Raw genomic sequence first — 22,772 nt, forward strand, 5'->3', positions numbered from 1 at the left:
TGAGTAGCTGGGGCTACAGGCATATGGCACTGTGCCTGGGTAATCTTGCGATTTTTTTGTAGAAATGGGGTCCTGCAAAATTGCCTGGGTTGGTGTTGAACTCCTGGCCTCAAGCAGTTTACTGTCCTTGACCTCCCAAAGCATTGGGATTATAGGTGTGAGCTACCACACCAGGTCAGATTCTCTGTTTTTATTTCTCAGTGAGGTTTAGAGACTGTGAAATTATAAAGCAACCTGATATGTTTGCTAAACTGCACAAAAGCCACAATTTAGTTAGACTCGTTAGAGGTAGTGTTACTTAGTACGTAAAAACAAGGTGTTTCTGGAAACAAAAGTGCCCTTTAAATGCCTTCCTCTTGTATTGGTAAGCCATATGTCTCTTTGTGTTTCCTATGACAGATAATCACTGAAAGCCAATGGAAATAGATGGGGATGTTGAGATTCCACCCAACAAAGCCACAGTCCTTCGGGGCCACGAGTCTGAGGTGTTCATTTGTGCCTGGAACCCTGTCAGTGATTTGCTAGCCTCCGGGTAAGGAAGTCAGGATGGGGGCACTCCAGGGTCAGGGAGACGCAAGCTGCTTGCCCTTCCCTGGAGTTCTGCCTTGAGGAACGTGCACTCCCCTTCTTATCCCAATGTGGGCAGACCCAGGAATGGGCTGCTCTTTGAGCCACCTCTATATGTGTCTCGTATTGTGAAGAAGCCTTAGTTCCGAGTCATTTTCTCCATGGAGTGAGGAGCAATACAAGGCAGTTAAATTTACCAAATGCAAAGATGACAAGGAGGGAAACAGGGATCCACTGGTTTGATAAAGACAGAAGAGCACATGCGGACGATGTCACCTGGCCAGAGAGCAAGCTGCAGTGAGCTTCTCATCCCATTTGAACCAAATACCGGAGGCTTCTGTGTTTTTATTCTGTAGATCCGGAGACTCAACTGCAAGGATATGGAACCTGAATGAGAATAGCAACGGGGGCTCCACCCAGCTCGTGTTGAGACATTGTATACGAGAAGGGGGGCACGACGTCCCAAGTAATAAAGATGTCACCTCACTGGACTGGAACGTAAGCATCTTCCACCCCCTGGGCACTTTGAAATTGGTAAAATCTGCCAGCCAGGTATGGGCTGCAGTGATGGAATGTGTGCAGACATAGGAGGCAGGTGGTCCCATGTACTCAGCCCAACCTGGGGGGCTAGCCACAGAGGTGGTCTTGGCTTCTAAGAGCTCTTAATAAGGCCACGTCAGGCTGGTTGTTTGGTAGCCATATCTTTGCATCGTGAACATGTCTTACCAAAATGAGCCTATGGTCTCATGGTGGGGAAATAGGCTGGGAGCTATGAGGTATTTCTCCAGGGGAGACATGAGGTGCAGCCTAGAAAAGGTGCCTCTTCACCTTAGGATTTCAGCAACAAGTGTCATGTGCATTGACACATGGGATGCACACAGTTCCACTGCTTTTTATTTTCTGCAAAGTGTCATGATAACTTTCATCATGGTGTTTTTAGTTCCGTCACTCATTAGAGAACACAAAGTGTTGAATGGTTCCATTGTGTTTTCATTGCTCCCTTGTCTCCTTGGTCTTCATGCCGCATATTTGATTTAAGAGCAGGGTGTGCAAACATTGCATGGCACCAACTATTGCCTGAAGAACCCTCTGGACTTGGGATCCTGAGAGAGGCTCTCTGAGCTTCTTTGGTGCTCCCACTCCTAAGCTGTTTTTGTGGGTTTGTGTCTCTTTCTGGCCCTCAGAGTGATGGAACACTATTGGCTATGGGTTCATATGATGGTTTCACAAGAATATGGACAAAAAATGGTGAGTCCTGCACCCCTCCTGCATGGGTCAGGTAAGAGGAGCTGCCATACATAACCCTTGATTGAACAGACCATGACAACAGAATCAACATGTTTGTTTTTACTAACAGGTAACCTGGCCAGCACCTTATGCCAACATAAAGGCCCCATCTTCGCTCTGAAATGGAACAAAAAGGGGAATTACATTTTGAGTGCTGGTGTAGACAAAGTGAGTATTAGCTTAAAATATGCCCCTTTATCTATAGGTGCTTATTTACTATTTTTCTTTTTCTTTTTTAGGGGGGTGGGGAGTGGGGGAACAGAGTCACTCTGTTGCCCAGACTGGAGTGCAGTGGCACCATCTCAGCTCACTGCAGCCTCCGCCTCAGCAGGGTTCAAGTAATCCTCCTGCCTCAGCCTCCTGAGTAGCTGGGATTACAGGCACCCACCATCATGCTCAGCAAATTTTTATATTTTCAGTAGAGACAGGCTTTTGCTATATTGGCCAGACTGGTCTTGAACTCCTAGGCTCAAGTGACTTTTCTGCCTCGGTCTCCCAAAGTTCTGGGATTACAGATATGAGCTGCTTTGCCTGGCCAATGATTTTTTTAAATCTCAAAATCTTGGCTTCTTGGATCTCTTAGGCTTTGTGCTTCCATGTAAGAAATGAAAAGGATTTGTTTAGGCTTTATTTTTGTGGTTTTGATCTTTCATATATTAAGAGATGTAGCATATCATCTCTTAATATATTCTGCTGTTCTGCAGACCTCTGTGCAAAACTTCCCTTTATTTGAGCTACATGGTTCAGTGATAGAGAGAGGAAGATCTCCACATTGCATTTGTTAGTTGCTGGAAGGAGCCATGTGATGTGAGGCCTGCACTGCCTGAACTTTCACCCACTGAGGAACTTGAGTAGCACAGGCTGTGTGTGTTTCTCAGGCTTCAGGTATCCTCATTTGATCAACTGCTGCTTCTCAAAGTAGACAGTAGATTTCTCAGAGCAGGAATCTAGCAACCTGGGCACAAGGGCGTACTCCCCAGATGGCCTACGAAGCCGTTTAGAATTGACTTGCTGTGCCCCTGGGCAGGTCTATGGGGAGCCATGGTGGCATTAACTCCAGGTCCATCTAAAAGCCATCAGTAGGGTGGGAACCCAGGGTGAAGAGGAAGGGGATGCAGACTTTATCACAGCCCTGAATCTGAGTTATCCAGAAATCTTGGCCTCTGTGGATTTTACTTTCCTCCTATGTCCAGTGGCAGGGCTAGCTGGAATGATGACCCCAAACAGCCTTCCTGGAACAGTTGTGCATTCCCAAGACTCAGCAAGAATTCTAAGCCATGGCTTCAGAAAAGAATCATTATCTAGAATTGAGAGAGAAAATAAAAGATGTTTGTTTTTACATCAATTTGTGTTTCTACAACTGGACAATGCTCAGGCTTCCACGAGACTTTGCATTTTGTGATGATTTCGGGATAACTTGAAAACCTTAAGTAACAGCTTTCTGTTCGAAGTTATTATAAAATGATAGTCTTGACCTCTAAACATTATCCCACTCCTAGAGAAGTCATAATTGCGTTTGTCAAACTGTGGCCCACACAAGTCAAGTCTGGCCCCTCATCTGTTTCTTTAAGTAAAGTTTTATTGGTACACAGTCACACTCCTTTGTTGACACTTGTCCGTGGTTGCTTTCATGCTACAACAGCAGAGATGAGCAGTTATAAGGGAGACCAGATGGCCCTCAAAGCCTGAAATTCCTACTACCTGGCCTTTGACAGAAAAAGCTTGCAGACCCCTGCACTAGGATATAACTAGGTTAAGAAATCATTCATTCATAAGGTCTTTCTCTGTCTCTCTCTCTCTCTCTGTCTCTCGTTAACTCATCCAGTACTGCCCAGATAGGAGACAGGCACAAGTATGATGAGTTTATATATTCTCTGCAATGTTAGATGGCTTTGACATGGCTAAATTAAGTTATATGCCAACAAATAAAGTAATGCTAATTGGTTGAGGGCTGACCCAAAACCCAAGATTAGCAAGTTTCAAAGACACTTCTTAGTTTCCTTTAAAAATGCTCACAGTCAACATAAAATAGGACTCAGTCTTAAAGCAAAATCTTGACTGACAGAGAGATGTAAAGTTTATAATTAAGTTGAAAATTCCAGCTGATGAAGACAACATTCTAATGCTATTCATTGAACTGCTTCTCTAAATAATATTCCCAACATCAGTATAACTCCATAAGAATTCATGATCTACTTCATTTTTTGAGGTGGAAATCACCTTTTCTCCATCCTGACAGACCTGTACATTGATGCCCAGCCCCAGTGCAAGCCAGTGGCTCTGTCCCCATTTCTAGTGCCCCCAGTTCATGGAATCACAGGCAAGGGCATTTTTAGAAATGACCTTTTATGCAGCCCTGCACTTGGAAAAGTGCCAAAATATCTTTAGAGATGATTTGTTCTAGGTTTTTCAACAGTTTTCTGCACTTGGGGATGAGGAAGAATCTCCACCAATTTTGGTATTCTTGCAAGTATTGGTTAGGCTTGCCCTGACCTTAAAACAGACACCAGCATCTGTGGCTGATGGGCTTATCAAATGTGGCTATCCAGATTGTTAAGTGTGAAACACGGCGTGCTTCAAAGAGTTAGGATGGAAGAAAAAGAATGCAGATAGTGCAGTAAGAGTTTGACGCTGATTACATGTTGAGATGGTATTATTTTAGGTATATGGGAGTGAAATAAAAGATTGTTAATGAATTTTACCAGTTTTTTTTTTAACTTTTAATATGGATCCTAGAGAATTAAAATTAACCCATGAGGCTTGCTTTCTATCTGTATTGGACAGTCCTGGTTTATAAGGAGAGAGGCTCACTGTCTTTTCTTGTATGATACATGTTACTAGAGTAAACTTTGCGGGAGTAATTACTAACTTTTCCTTAGTTTGCGGAGCACAGACAACAATAATTTGGGACGCTCACACAGGAGAAGCCAAACAGCAGTTTCCTTTTCATTCAGGTGAGTCTTTATGTTTGTGTTTTGTAATTTGAAAATAATTCAAAATTAGGCTGGGTGCAGTGGCTCACATCTATAATCCAAGCACTTTTGAAGGCTGAGACGTGAGGCTCACTTGAGTCTCACGTCTCAAGTGAGACTCCTAGACGTGGTCTAGGAGTTCAAGACCAGCCTGGGCAATATAGCAAGACCCTGTCTCTACAAAACATGAGATGGGATGGGACCCGATGGGATGGGACAGGACGATGAGGTAGCCGGACATGGTGCCACACACCTGTAATCTCAGCTACCGAGACGACTTTAGACTGATTTAAAATGGACAAAAGGGGGTAGGTGACACTTCCATTAATGACGAATGTCTGATCCATCTTGAGGGAATCCCTCAATGTATGCAGCAAAAGTTGATTATTTTATCAGCTGTCCCTGGAGCATTGTCCAGGAGGAGATCTGAGTGTCTTTCTTGTTGGACAGTTGGGGTGCTTAAATGATGTTCTGAATGGGAGGGTAACCTCAAGGACTGTCCAAGATGGCATAGCCCATCTCAGTGCCTGGGGAGGACTGCAAGCAGAGGACATGGGTCCTGCAGGAAACAAGATCATAAGCCAAAAGTCCTGTTGAGGCATGATATGTAGGCATCCACACCTGTTATTCCACGCAGTACTGTAGCAGGGACTCAATGAGCTTCCTCATACAGGCAGCTCAGAGAGTAAGGGAGACCCAGTGAGGACACTGTTTCTGCTCTGCTGTCCTGGAGAGGGAGACAATCTCTTCTGTGGCCAATCCTGTACAGCTTTGGACCTACACCAAATACACCACTTAGGGCTGCTGGTGAAATTCTTTATTGGTGTTGCTTTAATTGAACACCATTGATGAGGTAGATGGTGCTGAGCATACTGGAGACAAATGGCTCCAAATGGAGGCAGCACATGCATGACCTCATCCAGGAATGTTCTTCACCCTAAAATGGAAACCCCCTACCTATTTAGTCTTTCCCCTGGCCCCTGGCAACCCCACGTACAGCTTGTGATCTCTATGTCATCTCCATGCCAGACAATTGCTACTCTGTGTTCTAGACAGTACAAATCAAAGCGGCTGTCTAGTGAGAATGCCATTACTGCTAGAGTTCCATCACATGGCTTAAATGTCAAAATCTACCTTTGCGGTCAGGAAGGGCTCCGTAACAAGTTCACATCCCTAGAATACCAGACATGCAGACCTGGGGAGTAAGAGGGGATGTCTAATGCAGAAATATCTGACTTCTGTTTTTCAGAGAAAAATACGCCCAAGGTAAACATCAGTGAGGTTCCTCTAATTCTTTTTTTTTTTTTTGAGACTGAGTCTCACTCCATCACCCAGGCTGCAGTAGAGTGGCTCAATCTCGGCTCAGTGCAACTTCCACCTCCTGGGTTCAAGCAATTCTCCCGCCTCAGCCTCCCAAGTAGCTGCAATTAGAGGCACCTGCCACCACACCCAGCTAATTTTTGTATTTTTAGTAGAGATGGGGTTTTGCCATGTTGGCCAGGCTGCTCTCGAACTCCTGACCTCAGGTGATCCACCTGCCTTGGCCACCCTATAGTGCTGGCATTGCAGGTGTGAGGTACCGCACATGGCCAAGTTTCTCTAATTCTTCTATCTTAGGAATTTGTGTTGTCTTTCAGCAGAAAATAATCCTTCCCAAAGTGACCCCAGAGACTGATGGAAGGATTTTCTCCCCCCTGGCCCAACAAGACCACAAACTGCATGTTCTGAATTGCATGAGCTTCTTCTTACCTATAATCTGGCTGGTCACGAGGTAGATCCAATTCCCATCAGTAGGTAGGATATGTCTAGGCATTTCTTGCTTGCTGTTTGGTGTCAGGCAGTTCAAGATGAAGAGAAAGAAGTTCGCTCTTCCAGGAGGGACACAGCTGTGAAGAGCTGTGAGGAGTGCCTTCTGTGGCTGTGGCAGGCTTGTGTTTTCCCCATGTTTCCATTTATGTAACATTGTCACACTATGATAAAATGATAGAGGCTGGGTGCAGTGGCTCATGCCTGTAATCTCAACATTTTGGGAGGCTGAGGCAAGTGGATCATCTCAAGTTAGGAGTTTGAGACCAGCCTGACTGACATGGTGAAACCCTGTCTCTATTAAAAACAAAAAATTAGCCGACCTGGTGGTGGGCACCTGCAATCTCAGCTTCTCAGGAGGCTGAGGCAGGAGAATCCCCTCAATCAAGGAAGAAGAGGTTCAAGAGCTGAGATTGTGCCACTGCACTCCAGCATGGGCAACAAGAGCAAGACTCCATCTCAAAAAAAAAAAAAAAAAAAAAAAAAAAGAGAGATAAAAACCAGGGACTGAGCAGTGGTGCAGGAGTTTGGGAAGGGTGTGAGGAACAGTGGCCTGCTGATACAGTAGCATGAGGGAGATCTTAGTGAGGATGGAACACTGTGGGTCTCAATTGCAGCCATACACATCTACCCATGTGATAAAATGACACAGAGTACTCTATAGGCAAATTGCATCAATGTCAACTTTCCAGTCTTTATACAAGTCTACAGCTACACAAAAAGTAATTATTATGGGAACCTGGATGAAGGAGACAGAGGACCTGTCTGTGTTACCTTTGAAGCTTCCTGTAAATCTCTTAGTATTTCCAGAGGAAAATGTTGGACTGGGCCCAGAAGAATTAGGGCTATTGAAGCACACTGGCCTATGCATGGCAGGGAGGGCAGAGTCCCCCAGCATAGCTCAGCCCTCTTACTGGCCATTCACCCATATGGTTCCAAGCATCCTGGCTGCTGGAGCTGACTCAGAGTAGGGCCAACTGCCTGAGGACAAGGGGCCTTCCTTTTAGATGGGAGAGTCATCAAGTGCTGGTCACCATCTTCTGGACTGCTCACCACATTGTCACATTTCCAGGTATATTAATTGCATGCCTGAAGCAGAGACTGGACCAGGAATTTGCCATTTACCTCACGCAATGTTGTAAACAAGAACTAGGAAAATGGGTCCAGAACTGTCATGAAACATGTTCCTGAGGAAGCAATGAAAGAGATGATCTCGGCTGTGGAAAAGACTACTGTTGACACCCATATCTTCCTACACACACCTTCCGCCTGGGGGTGAAGCTGGATGGGGAAGCGAATGGGGTCCCTGCACTAATGGACAATAAACTCATGGAGGGTCGCACCTCTCATTTAGAGACCGAGGAAGGGCCAGGGCAATCAATATTCAGAGAAAGCTGGATTCTTCTCAGTTCAGCATTGACTGCCTTTAAGAAATGCACACAGCTGGACACAGTGGCTCACTCCTGTAATCTCAGCACTTTAGGACATCAGCATGGGAGAATTGCTTGAGGCCAGCAGTTTGAGACCAGCCTGCACAACACAGCAAGACCCTGTCTCTGCCAAAAACCATTGTTTTTAAATGAGCCAGGCATGGTGGCTCACACTAGCAGCCTAGCTACTCTGGAGGCTGAGGTGGGAAGATCAAGTGAACCCAAGAGTTCAAGGCTCTAGTGAGCTATGATTGTGCCACTGCACTCCAGCGTGGATGACAGAGCAAGACCACATCTGCAAAGGAAAAAAAAAAAAAAGACACATAAGCTGGGCTTCTGTATTGGTCAGTTGTTGATGACATTGTGGCCAGAGCCTGGCAGAAGCTAACCCTCTATTTTCCCTAGAAGCAATTCTTCAGTGTTGGCTATTTCAGTGTTTGCAGCTAGCTTGGGAAATATAACTTGGCAAACAACAGAATGGACCATACTATTTAGGAAAACCAATGAGAGTTCTTGGTTGGGCATTCTTGTAGAATTGCCATAACCCCACCTTCTCTCCTGGTACATCATGGAGCCCACTCACTAGCTAAAAGTAATTTCCACTGGCTTGTGTGGGAAGCACAGGGATAGAAGAGCTGGTCAGATGTTGATGGCTAGCCCTCAAAACCCAGAGCTCCCTGCTCCTTAAGGCATTACCCTCTTAAATTAGTATGAACCCCAGGAAGGGAGAGCCTTTCTCTGCATTTTACATGTAATTGAGCACAGTACTTTTCACATCCCTAAGTTAGTCCCTTTGATAATCAGGGTTCTGTGCACACAGCTGGGTTCAGAGGTCCTCTACATATGAAAAGTCTGATGATGATCCTTAATAAGAGAGTGGGTTGCTCAGAATCTTCAGGGGAAAAGAGGAGATTGTTTGAGAAGGCACCTCTTCCCCTGTGTCCTCCCATCTTGGCATCCCATGGCCTTTTTTCTTGCTTATCAGTTCTCTGTCATGAGGTGGGAGTGAGTCTAGGGAGTGCTTCGCTGGCATGGCCCCTGCAGTGGAGAGAGGCCAGGGACCTGAGCACGGCATGCCTGCTGGCCCCTAGGAATGCCAGTGATCCCTTCTGCCAGTGAGCATCTGAGAGGAAGGGAAATAGCCACTCACAGCCACAGCTTCTCACCCCCACCACTCTCTGCTAGAGGATAGGAGTGAGCAGTTAAAATCACAGTTCCCCAGACTCAAAAAAGGATGAGAGTACAGGGTTGCACCTGCTATGGGAACTTCCACACCCCCAGCTCATTCCATGTCTTGGGCACTTTGCTGATCTCCTGAGATGCTTCATCTTGCTCATTTTCCCCCTTGTCTGGGACAACTTGCAACATCTGCGTCTGCAGCTGAGACTCCAGGAAGCCATTGACCTGCAGCTGCATGTCAGTAATGGGGCAGAATGAGGAATGAGGCCCAGTTGCTAGGACTTCAGTGCCCTTGCTGTCACCCATATTTCCAGTGCCTCTCAGGACATGGTCCAGCATTGTGAAGTCAGACCTTCTGAGGACAGAACCAGAGCCTGGCTTTTAACTAGGGCCCTGGACATTTTGGTGCATTGGGAAGTTGCCAGATTTCTAGTTTCCATCCTAGGAAAGAAACCAGAAGGGAGAGAACAAGATCCACAGCTGTAATTATACAACGGGAGTTCAGCTTTATGTTGTTCTGAACCACCTGGACCTGAGAAAGGCTCAAAGTCAGGGAGATTGTCGGTCACAGGCCCTGAGGCATATGTCCCATTTCATCCCCAAAGGGTTTCTTGTTGACTGTAATTATCTCCCAGTCAGTGGGATGCATTAATGTATTTCAGGAGGCTTTTTTTTTTTTTTTTTGCATATATTGAGGTATCTTGAAAATAGGGCATGAAATTCTTCCTCTCCTTTTTTCTCCTTTCTGTCTGAAGTAGAATCAAATTAGCTCATTGCAGTGATACTGCTGGAAGCAGCCAGGTGCAGAGTAGGCAGGGCAGCTCTCTCACCTGCCCTTCTTATCTGTGCCATGGGAGCAGGAGATTCTGCAGGCCCTGGGGCACAGGAAGTGTCATGAAGCCTTTTTTCTAGGACATCTTGTCATCCCTGCCAACATGGCAGGAGAGGGTCTTTAAAGTCTTGAAAGGAAGGAAGGAAGGAGACTGTGATCACACACGGGACTGTTTTTGTTTTTTTTTTTTTTTTTTTTTTTTTTGGTGTTTTTTTGAGACAGGATTCTCGCTCTGTGGCCAGTCTGGAGTGCAGTGGTCCGATCTTGGCTCACTGCACCTCCACCTCCTGGGTTCAAGCCATTCTCATGCCTCCATCTCTCAAGTAACTGGGACTACAGGCGTGTGCCACCACACCTGGCTAATTTTTGTATTTTTTAGTAGAAACTGGATTTCACCATGTTGGCCAGGATGGTCTTGATCTCAACCTCATGATCCTCCCACTTCGGCCTTCCAAAATGCTGGGCTTATAGGCATGACAGGCCAAGGCCGGAGGATTGCTTGAGTTGAACACTAGCTTGGACCATGTAGGGAGACCCCATCTCTACAGAAAATTTTAAAATTAGCTTAGTGTGGTGGCATACACCTGTAGTCCCAGCTACTCGGGAGGCTGAGGCGGGAGGATTCCTTGAGGTTGGGACACTGAGGTGGGAGGACCCCTTGAGCCCAGGAATTTGAGGCTGCCATGAGCCGTTAAGCCACTGCACTCCAGCCTGGGTGACAGAGCAGGCCCTGTCTCAAGAATAAATAAATAAGTAAACTAAAGAGGCTTCTTGACTCTGCTGTTCATTGTTGTAAATCCATAGAGCTGTGCACACAGTGAATAACTGCAGATGTCCTCCCTCCCTGCTGCAGCCCCCGCCCTTGATGTGGACTGGCAGAACAACATGACCTTTGCCTCCTGTAGCACAGACATGTGCATCCATGTGTGCAGGCTCAGCTGTGACCACCCAGTCAAAACCTTCCAAGGACACACAGTAAGTGAGATCTCTTGTCACTGGTCTCGAGTTCATGAGAAGGTGATGTGGGAGCCAATTCTTGTATGCCTAGAATTAAAATATACTGCAGCAGCAGACCATTTCTTCTGTAGCCCTTGGCTGCTTGAGCTATAGTGGCCAATTCAGGTGGATGGATTCAACCACTTTGGGGTGTGCGTTGAGAACATTTGACCTGGAAATGGTGTAGTTGGTGGATTTGGCATCAAAGCCTATAAGGTAGCTATGAGAAAAACATAGGGTACATAAAGGAAGGGATGTTCACAATAAATGAATAGATGGGGCACATCTGCAATGAATGGAAAAGAAAATATGTCATTAAAAATCAAGACTAGGAACAGTGGCTCACACCTATAATCCCAGTACTTTGGGAGGCTGAGGCCAGATAATTGCTTGAGGCCAGATAATTGCTTGAGTTCAAGTCCAGCCTGGGCAATACAACAAAACCCTGTCTCTGCAAAACAAATTTTAAAAATAAGCTAGGTGTAGTGGTGTGCACCTGTTGTCTCAGCCCAGGAGGTTGAGGCTGCAGTGACTGCGATCACACCACTGTACTCCAGCCTAGGCAACAGAGTGAGATCTGTTTAAATTAATTTTTTAAAAAAGGAAATTTGAGAACTGAGAAGTATAATGTCGCAATTGAAAATCTTAGTAGGTGGGTGTATTGGGCTGTTCTTGTATCGCTATAAACAAATACCTGTGACTGGATAATTTATAAGATATTTAATTGGCTTAAAGTTTTGCACCTGTATAGAAAGCATCTGCTTCTGGGGAGGACTCAGGAAGCTTACAACCATGACAGAAGGTAAAAGGTGAGCAGGTGTCTCACATGGCCAAAGTAGGAGCAAAAGAGAGGGTCTGTGGAGTATTACACACATTTAAACCACCATATCTCGTAAGAACTCACTCTCATGAACACAGCACCAAGCCATGAGGGATCTGCCCTCTTGATCCAAACACCTCCCACCAGGGCCCACCTCCAGCATTGGGATTACAATTCAACCTGAGATTTGGGTGGGGGAAAATATCCGTCTTCATCAGTGGGTTTAATAGCAGTTTGAAGACTGCAGAAGTAAAGTTAGAGATCACAGAAATTTGCCAGTTTGAAGAACACATAAAAGACTGAAAAATGAATAGAGGCTTACTGGCCTGTGGGACAATATCAGGCAGCCTAAAGATGTGTGCATAATGGGGAAAGAAGAAAGAATGAAACAGGAAAATAATTTGAGGCAATAATGGCCAATTTTTTCTAAATTTGTTGGAAAACATCATTTAATTTGAGAAGCTCAGGAAATCTCAAGCAGAATAAATATAAACAGAACCATACCTACCCACCTAGGCATATGGTTATCAAACATCAAATTTAATGACAAAGAAAATCCTAAAAGCAAGCAAAGACTGAAAAAGGTCGTGTTGTATACCAAGGAACAACAATATGAATAGCAGCCAACTTAACAAATTCCTTACTGTGGGCTCTGAGGCTCTTTCTGGTCTTTTCATCAGATCTCTCTGAAATTCTCCAATTGCTATGATCTCTTACCTTACTTCTGCAATTGCCGGTATACCATTAAACACATTTATTAGTCTCAGCCTCCCGGGCTAGTGTCCAAAACACCCTGTGCCTCTGTCTTCCTAAAGACATGTGCAGCCAAGCACCTCAACCCATGCTAAGGCCTTCCTGGAACAGTCCCTGACTTAGACTCCCACAGCAGCCCTCAGTCTGATACAGACTCTTCTCCATCCTCCAGGCCCATTTACATGTCCTGTGCACACCCTTGGGATAATTCATGGCACCTCCTGAGCTCTCATTGCCCATGTGAATACCACAGCCCTGATAGTGGCTGTTGGCCTGTGTGTCTGTCTCTCCCAGAAAATGCAGAGCACATCAACAGTGATCCCAGGAGGGCCCATGGCGTCTTGCCTTTCTCTCACCAGCATCCAGAGTATCTTTCCTTGCTGGGAGCTGGGGGATCCCCTGTTAAAGCAGGAGAGGACGATCGCGTTCCTGGAGATTTGCCATCATGTCGCTAATTTAACTGATGTAAATTCCATTTTTCTCTTTCCCCTAGTGCCCATCTCACCCCACCCCTGGGCCAAGGTTCCCCACCCCAAAGGAAGGCACTTTTAGAGCACAGGCATTTGTTATCCCGTTTACATCTCCTGGCTCCAAACTGACTCTTTTTCTGATCTAAATTTATTTCTCCTCTAACCCCGGACTATCCTCAAGTTTTTGAGAGAGCTGCACACACTGTTTCTGGTTCCCAACTGTCCTGCTCCAGACCCTGCCATCAGCATGGGACTTGACCCTTTAAGTGGGTCATACTGTGGCTGATGGCCCTAAACAAAGCTCCAGGTCAGTGGGGTTGAGTGTAGACCTACAAGCCAGCTCTGGAGGCAACCCAGGAACTGGGACTTGGATTGGAGGCTGTAGGATCAACTCTCAGGAAAAAATGTGTTCCTTTATGTGGGTTTGGATGCAGACAGGCCAAGGTGACCAGCTCCACATTCTAGGCCTGTGGGATTTCCTTTCCACAGCTGCAGTGAGAGTCACTCTTGCTAGCCTAGCACCCACATTCACACTCACACATACTTAAGAATGCTCACTCTCTCAGCCCCCTCTTCAGTGGCCCCCTCCACCCTCCCTGGTCTCTCCCAGTAGTCTGCTCCCAGCACAAACATTCATGCTCACAGGCACTAACCACATTCTCATCTCCCTCTTCAGCACACCCCTTCTGCCTCCCTGGACTCTCCCAGCAGGCTGCTCCTGGGTCATATGTCCATGTTCATAGACACCTATGCCTGCTCACACTGTCAGCCTCCTCTCCAACCGGTCTGCTGCACCCTTTCCAGATTCTCCCAGCAGCCTTCTGGAACAGATATCCATGCTCATAGACACATAAGCATGCTCACAGCCCCCTTTTCAATAGGCCTTGTCTGCCCTCCTGGCCATCCCAGCAGCCTGCTCCTGGAAGACACATCCATTCTCATAGACACCTTTGCAGGCTGACACTCTGTCAGGCCCCTCTTCAGCCAGCCCCCTCCACTCTCCCTGGGATTTCACAGCAGCCTATTCCTTGGCCATCACGCTTGTTTCTCCATTTCCTGGGCCACCCATACCACATAGAGCACACAGGTGGCTTGTCACTGTCCCGTTCACACCCTGCAAAACTCAGTGTCTGTGTCCTTAGAAAGTAGCATGACCATACAGTTTACCATCCAAATTGGAGCCCTCAGGAGTTTGAAAATATTTAGAAAATTAATTTTCAGTGTGAAATTAGTTAATTTGTAGGCCAGGATAATAGGCATCAGATATTGGGCTGTCTAGGGCATATGGGACCCTATTGTCACCCCACCAGAAAAGATCCTGCCCCATTTCTCCTGGGCAGGCTGTTCCCCAGCTGAGCCTTTGCTGCAAATGGTTCTCTTTTGTTTGTTTGTTTGTTTGAGATGGAGTTTAGCTCTGTTGCCCAGGCTGGAGTGCAATGGCGCGATCTCGGCTCACAGCAACCTCCCCCTCCCAGGTTCAAGCGATTCTCTTGCCTCAGCCTCCCTAGTAGCTGGGACTACAGGCGCCCGCCACCACACCTAGCTAATTTTTGTATTTTTAGTAGAGACGGGGTTTCACCATGTTAGCCAGGATGGTCTTGATCTCTTGACTGCTTGATCTCTTGATCGTGATCCGCCCACCTTGGCCTCCCAAAGTGCTGGGATTAGAAGCATGAGCCACCGTGCCTGGCACAAGTGATTCTTTTATATGTGTCTGTCCTAGTGCGTCCTTTTCTGCCTTGGTCCCTGGGTACTTTTGCCTTTATCCTCCAGGGTTTAGTCTCAGCGTACCCAGGTGTCCTGAGCCTGTGGGTTAGAGCGCTCACCCTGTGCTTTTAGGTACTTGGCTGTTTGCAGCGGATCAGGAGCCCCTGGCCAGGATTTTGCCTGTGTTGTGTGTGCTTCTGCTGCTCAGCATTTGCCTCTCATTTCCCTTGCACATGTGTATCTGCCTGTATGTGCATTTTGGTCACCCGTCTTTCACCTGAGTCAGCCCTTATCCTGCTTGAGCTCCACAATAGCTGAGGCTTCACTTCTTGTATTTATCCCTCCCTCCACCTCCACTCACCGGCAGGAGAGCAATGCCTTGTAATGGGTGTAGACATGGGAAGGAACTGTTAGATTAAAGTGCATAGGAGACCTGGCATGGTAACACATGCCTGTAATCCCAGCATTTTGGGAGGCTGAGGCCAGAGGGTTGTTTGAGCCTGGGAGTTCAAGATCACCTTGGGCAACCCCATCTCTGTAAAAATACACACACACACACACACACATACAGACACACACACACACACAGACACACACACACAGACACACACACACAGACACACACACACAAAAAGCTGGGTGTGGTGGTGCCTGCCTCTCGTCCCAGCTACCTACATTGGAGGCCAAGGTGGGGATTGCTTGAGCCCAGGAGTTCAAGACCAGCTTCAGCAACCCATCTCCATCAAAAGAGAAAAAAAAAGTAGCTGGGTGTGGTAGGGCCTGTCTTTAGTCCAAACTAGAGTTTGAGGCAGGAGGATCACTTGAGTTCAGCAGGTCAAGGCTGCAGTGAGCTAGAATCGGGCCACTGAACTCAAACCTGGGCAACCGCGAGAGCTTGCCTCAAAAGTTAAAAAAAAAGAAAAAGAAAAAAAAAGGAAGAGTGCATACGAAAGTAATTTTCAAAGCCCAGCTTTTAAAATAACTGGTTTTATTTGCTGTGTTTCATGGTATATGAATTCTTCACTTGCTTTCCTTCCTAGCAGGGAAGGTTTTCTTCTTAACAAAGTATGGATGAGAGTAGCTGGTGATGTGTGGTATAGGGCTGTGGTTTTACATAAATGAAAAAGGCAAAGTGAGAAAAAGAGGAAACTAGACGGCTGGTTGGGCTGTACTCTTTGATGTCAGGCTGAGGCCGAAGACCTTCTGCAGCGACGGTGGCGCGCTGCTGCCCCCTGCTGGAAGGCGACCTCATCTACTCACAGGCCCTGATATCTTTTTCAAGTGACTCTCTGCTCTGTTTCAGAACGAGGTCAATGCCATCAAATGGGATCCTTCTGGAATGTTGCTGGCGTCCTGCTCGGATGACATGACATTGAAGGTAGAGTCAGCATGGCAAGGGGTGGGCTGTTTAATCTCAGACTGCCTTGGGCACTTGACGCCAGTCTCACAGTCACACTTGCATGAGGATTATTTGTTACTGACCACATTCCCTTCCTCTGTCATCCGGTGAACTCCAATTTCTCAGTCAGCGTCCTGCTGAGAATCCCAGCCTCCCCTCATCCTTTCTCACCACTGCACACCCCATATCCCGCCGTGGGCCATTAGCCTCACTTATGCACCCCGGAGGAATGATGCCACACATCATTTCCGGGTGCAGGAATGGCTTTTGCTCATGTTGTGGCCGGTGTGTTCTTTAGATCTGGAGTATGAAGCAGGATGCATGCGTCCACGATCTTCAGGCTCACAGCAAAGAGATCTACACCATCAAGTGGAGCCCCACCGGGCCTGCCACCAGCAACCCAAACTCCAGCATCATGTTGGCAAGGTAAGGGCCGGCAGCACAATGGGTACAGCTCCGCCCTACACAACAATAACGAGAAATTTTGCTAAAGTGTGTCTGTGCACCTGTGTTGAAGCCCTTCAGAGGAAACAAAGTGGTAGCTCACTTTGAAGGGGCCAAAACCATCCTACTTTTGAGGTTACCATGGTTTTGGCCCAGGTGCCATGGCTCACACCTGTAATCCCAGCACTTTTGGGGGCCGAGGTGGGCAGATGACAGGTCAGGAGTTCGAGACCAGACTGGCCAACATGGCAAAATGCTATCTCTACTAAAAAATATAAAAATTAGCTGGGTATGGTGGTGCATACCTGTAATCCCAGCTACTTGGGAGGCAGAGGCAGAAGAATCTCTTGAACCCAGGAGATGGAGGCTGCAGTGAGCCAAGACCACCCCACTGCACTCCAGCCTGGGCAATAAAAGTGAAACTCCGTCTCAGAAAACACAAAAATTCCTGTTGCTTGAAGAATATATATATATCTTTTATATATATATCTTATATATTTTATATATCTTATATATTATATATCATATATTTTATATATCATATATATTATATTTTTATATATATCATATATTTTATATATTTTATATATATCATATATATTTTATATACGATATATCTTATATCTTATATATAGCTTATATTTTTTATATATTTTATATACGTATCTTATATGTATTTTATATACATATTTTATATTTGTATTTTATATATTTTTTATGTATTTTTATATATATAATATATATATGTAAAGAAAAATAGGGTCTCACCATGTTGCCCAGCCTGGTCTTCAACTCCTGGCTTTCTCCCATCCTCCTAGTGCTTCATTTGATTCTACAGTGTGACTGTGGGATGTGGAGCAAGTTGTCTGCACCCACACACTCATGAAGCATCAAGAGCCTGTCTACAGCGTAGCTTTCAGCCCCGATGGAAAGTACTTGGCTAGTGGATCCTTTGACAAGTGTTTTCATATCTGGAATACTCAGGTAAGCTCCTGACCCATATGAATCCTTTTAGTAAGGGATGCCTGAACAGCCACTATTCCAGTGTCTCTGGTTCAAAGCAGTGCCCTTGAGAGAGTAGAGCAAGCCCAGGCTTCCCGGACAAACCCAGTAGATGCTGTCCATCTTGCACCCCATGTGGGTTGTGAGCTCTTCCCTCACCAGACACCTCCAGCAGTTCTCCTCCCTAAGGAAGGGCATCGTGTCTGCTGTCCTCAGGGGTCTTGGCCATTTGATTCCAAACCCTCACCTTGGCACATGTTCTTCCTTGAAGGAGCCACTGTCTTCTGTTCACTTTTCTGAGCTCATGGCACGATACCTTCCACCTTCTTCTTCCTCTTCTTAGCACTTATCACGAAAATGCTGCTTTCTAGATATTGAGGTTGGAGGGTGGGAGTGGGGGAGCAGCTAACAGGGGTGAGGCCAACTCAACATCCTCCATGCACACCAGCTCCTGCAGCTCCACCATAGAGAAGATCAGGGAGTAGGAAGGAATGTGTGTTTGCTGTTGTCATGCCACTTAGATTTTTCAAATGAAAGTTTCTGTTTGAGTAAGTAAGGTGTGTATGTTGGGTTGTCCTTTTGCCGTGGACTGAAAGGACATAGGATTTGAGTAAAGGTGGCTGGCTGCTGTGGGTATCTTGGGCCACACCTGAGGGTAGGAGAATCCCACTAAAAAGAGTAGAAAAAGGGATGGGAACGAGTACTGCACTGCATGAAGGATTGTATAGGGCAGTTTGAAAAGGACTGTACAACACTTCATTTTATTCTGAGAGAGAAGTGATGATGCTCTAGGAGCTATTGAAAATAACCAAGGGGTCCCTTTAATCTTAGGAGGGATCACATGGCCCCTCCCCCATTCATCTGCATTTTCATTTTGGGTGTTTTTGGCTTGGTTGACATTCAGGTGCATTTACATCCTCAAGTTCATTCCCCCTGTGTACTCATGGGTGATGAGCAATGTTCACTGGCAAGGGGTCCACTGAGATCACAGGCTTCCCAGGGACCTCATGTGAACCACATCCTCTCAGGGAAGGAAGGGAAGTGGTGGACTCTGCGTAGAGCCAACCCAATGCCAAGCCCAGCCCCACAGCCCTAGGTAGCCCTCCGGGAAGCACGCATCTCAGGACTAGTGTGCAAGAGTCTCTGTTCATGGAATCCTTGCTAGAAATAGTAATGGGTGGATTTGTGAAAATATGTCAATCATCAAAAAAAAATGATACAATCAGTTAGGAGGAGCTTATCATCAAGAACTCACTGAATCATTTCAGCTGTTTCTTGTAAATCAAGGAAATGCTTAGCGTTTCTCTTAAAAGAAATCTTAAAGCCCACTTTAATGTTCTGTAAGTATAAAAATATCTATCTATAATACTGTTGGTGTGCACCTGTCTTAGTTCAAGACACTACCTTTAAAGAGCCCGGTTGAGCAGAGGTTTTGAGACAGCCCTCCTGGTCTTGGTCTTTAGATTTATCCTGCCTGTCACCATTAGTGAATCATGAGTGAAGGCTTATATGACCCTTTCTTCTTTTTTATAAAAACTTTTAAAATTAATTTTTGTACAGACCAGTCTCACCATGTTGTCCAGGCTGGTCTAGAACTCTTGAGCTCAAGCAATCTTCCTGTCTCAGTCTCCCAAAGGGCTGGGGATTACAGGCATGAGCCACCATACCTGGCCTTATTTGACTCTTTCAAAGCCCTCTATTTTCCTCACCTCTTGAATATGTCAAGTTAATGCTCTTTTAAACCAGAAGCAAAGGTCTGGAATGTTTTCCGTTACACATATGTTATGCATTTTTCTTTAAAACATAAAATTACATTTCAGTTTCCAACATGTTAATACATTTAATGATGAATTACTGTCAATTCCCTTGGTGGTAGGTGAATTGTATTCATTCAGGTCAATTGTATTCATTCAGACACCAAGACAGGATTAGATGGGCAAGAGATTTATTGGGAGAAACAGCTGTGATGGAAACAGGGAAAGAGCTAGAGAAGGAAGAACTCAGACCATAAAGTCAGTCTGACCCCTGGCCTTACAGGTCTATAGGAAGTCCGTGAGCTGGCCAGGTGTGGTATCTCACACCTGTAATCGCAACACTTTGGGAGGCCGAGGTGGGTGGATCATCTGAGGTTGGGAGTTCGAGACCAGCCTGACCAACGTGGTGAAGCCCCTTTTATACTAAATATACAAAATTAGCTGGGCATGGTCACACATGCTTGTAATCGCAGCTACTTGGGAGGCCAAGGCAGGAGAATCACTTGAACCTGGGAGGTGAAGTTGCAGTTAGCTGAGATTGTGCCACTGCACTCCAGCCTAGGCGACAGATGACTCCCAGACACCTGTTGAGTTCTCCCACCTCCATCAGTCCTCGCTGGGCACAGTCTCAGAATCCACCCAAATATCCGAATATGATGGTGGATTCTGTGGGCAGTAGTAATCAGGTTCACTTCCTGTTGTGGGAAGTCCAAAAGACATGTTTCTGCATCCCCCAGAGCACTTATTAAAAACCCTTAAATTTCACCATGCTTGAAAATGTTCATGATCAAATATTAGGGGCAGGAGAAGTGCACATCCCACACCTACATCTGTTGCAGGTGCCCTTCTCACTATAAGTAATAGTTACCTTGCCTTGCAGAGTGGAAGTCTCGTCCACAGCTACCAAGGCACTGGCGGTATCTTTGAGGTGTGCTGGAACGCCCGAGGAGATAAAGTGGGCGCCAGCGCGTCTGATGGCTCTGTAAGCAACACCTCTGGTTTACCAGGGAACAGGGTGTTGGGGGAGGGGGATAAGTGAAGTCAGGCAGCTGATGCCTAAGTGAAGTCAGGCAGCTGATGCCTAAGTGAAGTCAGGCAGCTGATGCCTAAGTGAGGGGCATGTGTGTTGCTCATGTCCTGAAGGGTCTAGCCCAGTGCTGAGGGAAACTTTTAGGATGGATCCCATCTGGGAATGGCCTTCTCCTTGTCCGTTCCAGAATGTCCTTCTAATTAACATTTTCTCAGTTAAATTGGTGGTTCTCAACCAAGGTGATTCTGTACCTCTGAGGACATTAGACAATATGTGGAGGAATTTTAAGTTGTCACTGTAGTCATGTGTTGTGTAATGATGGGAGTGTGTTTTGAGAAATGCATCGTTAGGTGCTTTTATCTTTGTCTGAACATCATGGAGTAAACTGACTCAATCCTAAATGATAAGACCTATACACACCTAGGTTGTACGGTAAAGCCTGTTGCTCCCAGGCTACATACCTGAACAGCAGGTGACTGTACTGAATACTATAGGCAACTGTAATGCAATGATAAGCATTTGTGCATCTAGACCTATCTAAACAGAAAACATTCAGCAGAAATATGATATAATAATCTTATGGGACTACTGTGTTCTGTGAGGTATGTTGATGGAATGGTCATTATGTGGTACATGACTGCTTAGTTGGGGATGCCACTGGCATCCTGTGGGCAGAGCTCAGTGATGCTACTAAAACTCCTACCGTGAACAGGGCAGTCCCAGTTTTCATCCATGCTGAGGCTGAGAAGTCTGGGCCTCTGGTGGCCATCCAGCAGGTCTCCTGGGCACTCTTCTTCTCCCATGGGGCATCTGGATTTTTTATTTGCCCCTGGACTTGAGATTGCCTTTACCTCTGAGGCAACAGCAGTCTGGCTGACTGTCCAGGCATCAGTGTAGCCCCCAAATATCGTCAGAGATCATGTATTTGGGCTTGTGTTGCCATCTGCCCCACAGTTGCAGGTGTCTGTTTTGGGACCCCTGCCAATTGTCTCTCCCACTGTGTTAATTCCTAGAATTGTTCTTAACCTGGCCTTTCTGCTATGTGCTGTTTGCTTTGGTTTGATTGGTCCAATGTGCATATGCCAGTCTGTTATGAGAGCTTCTCTGATCCTTCATAATGATGTTCCAATGAAACTTTACTCACAAAAATTGGTGGAGACCTAGACTGGGCATGAGGGCCATAGTTTGCCGACCTCTCACTCTAAAGGCATCTTTGGGTTATTTCTGAAGATGACAAGTACTTTGTCTTTCCTTCCAGGTGTGTGTTCTGGATCTGCGAAAGTAAACACAAAATATAGAAGAAAAGAAAAGAATTCTAATGACCTGCCTTGAATGCATGGGGTTGCAGCTCTGTTCAAACACAATTCTATCAGCTCCAAAATGTGTGAACTTGACTTGTGTTACAGTATATTCTGAAACCAACTTCTCCCAGGCCACAGGAGTGTATATTTTTTCATAATCTTTATCAAGAAGTTTGTTGTTTTTTTTTGAGTTGGAGTTTTGCTCTTGTTGCCCAGACTAGAGTGCAGTGGTGTGATCTTGGCTCAGTGCATCTTCTGCCTCTTGGGTTCAAGTGATTCTCCTGCCTCAGCCTCCCAAGTAGCTGGGATTACAGGCTTGCGGACATGACGCCCAGCTAATTTTGTATTTTTAGTAGAGACGGGGTTTTACCATGTTGGTTAGGCTGGTCTCGAACTCCTGACCTCAGGTGATCCACCTGCCTTGGCCTGCCAAAATGTGGGATTACAGGTGTGAGCCACCATGCCTGTCCTCAAGAAGTTTTAAAAAGCAAACAAAAACAGAAGCAAATGAACAGTCCTATTAAAGGGGGAGAGAATGGTTTCCACCGAGGACATTTAGCCCAGGAAGCAGCAAGTCAGCAGCTCGAGGTGATGGAAGAGGCTCTGTGATGGCTGGTCAGAAAGAAATTTTAAAAGTTGTGCCAAAAAAAGAGAAGCAAATGCTTCTGATCAAACAGGGAATTAAAAAAACAACAACAACAACACCAGCCCTCTTCCTTGGGGTGTTTTCTGGTTTGTTTTCCTTAACAATCTGGACAGCGCCATTGCTCTCCCAAAGGATGTGCAAAGACCAGTTTGTATACCAATAAGATGTGCAAGTTTGTAATCCCAACACTTTCTGTTTTCCAGCATCTTCTTTGTTGGCTGGTTTTTCTATCAGTTGGAATTCTGTCATCTGGGGCCTTCTTATATCTGAGATGGAAACTGTTTTGCGTTTCCTGTCTTTTTCCTCTGTTGCTCCCTGCCCCCCTTCCACCTTTCGATGAGGTCTGGTTTTTCAGTGCACCCTCAAGAGATGCAGCC

General features: G+C 46.0%; 1 protein-coding gene across 1 annotated transcript; it reads left to right on the forward strand.

The window, feature by feature from the left end:
- Positions 1–399: 399 nt before the first annotated feature.
- Positions 400–21,733, forward strand: LOC129393014 (F-box-like/WD repeat-containing protein TBL1Y). The gene is given in 11 exon segments (XM_055107011.2): positions 400–532; positions 924–1,065; positions 1,752–1,815; positions 1,925–2,022; positions 4,748–4,808; positions 10,927–11,048; positions 16,123–16,197; positions 16,517–16,644; positions 17,481–17,646; positions 20,299–20,400; positions 21,707–21,733. Coding segments are annotated over 11 exon segments (1,101 nt in total). The 5' UTR covers positions 400–416.
- Positions 21,734–22,772: the final 1,039 nt, after the last annotated feature.

Source organism: Pan paniscus, chromosome Y (genome assembly GCF_029289425.2).
Source record: "Pan paniscus chromosome Y, NHGRI_mPanPan1-v2.0_pri, whole genome shotgun sequence".
Taxonomy (NCBI): domain Eukaryota; kingdom Metazoa; phylum Chordata; class Mammalia; order Primates; family Hominidae; genus Pan; species Pan paniscus.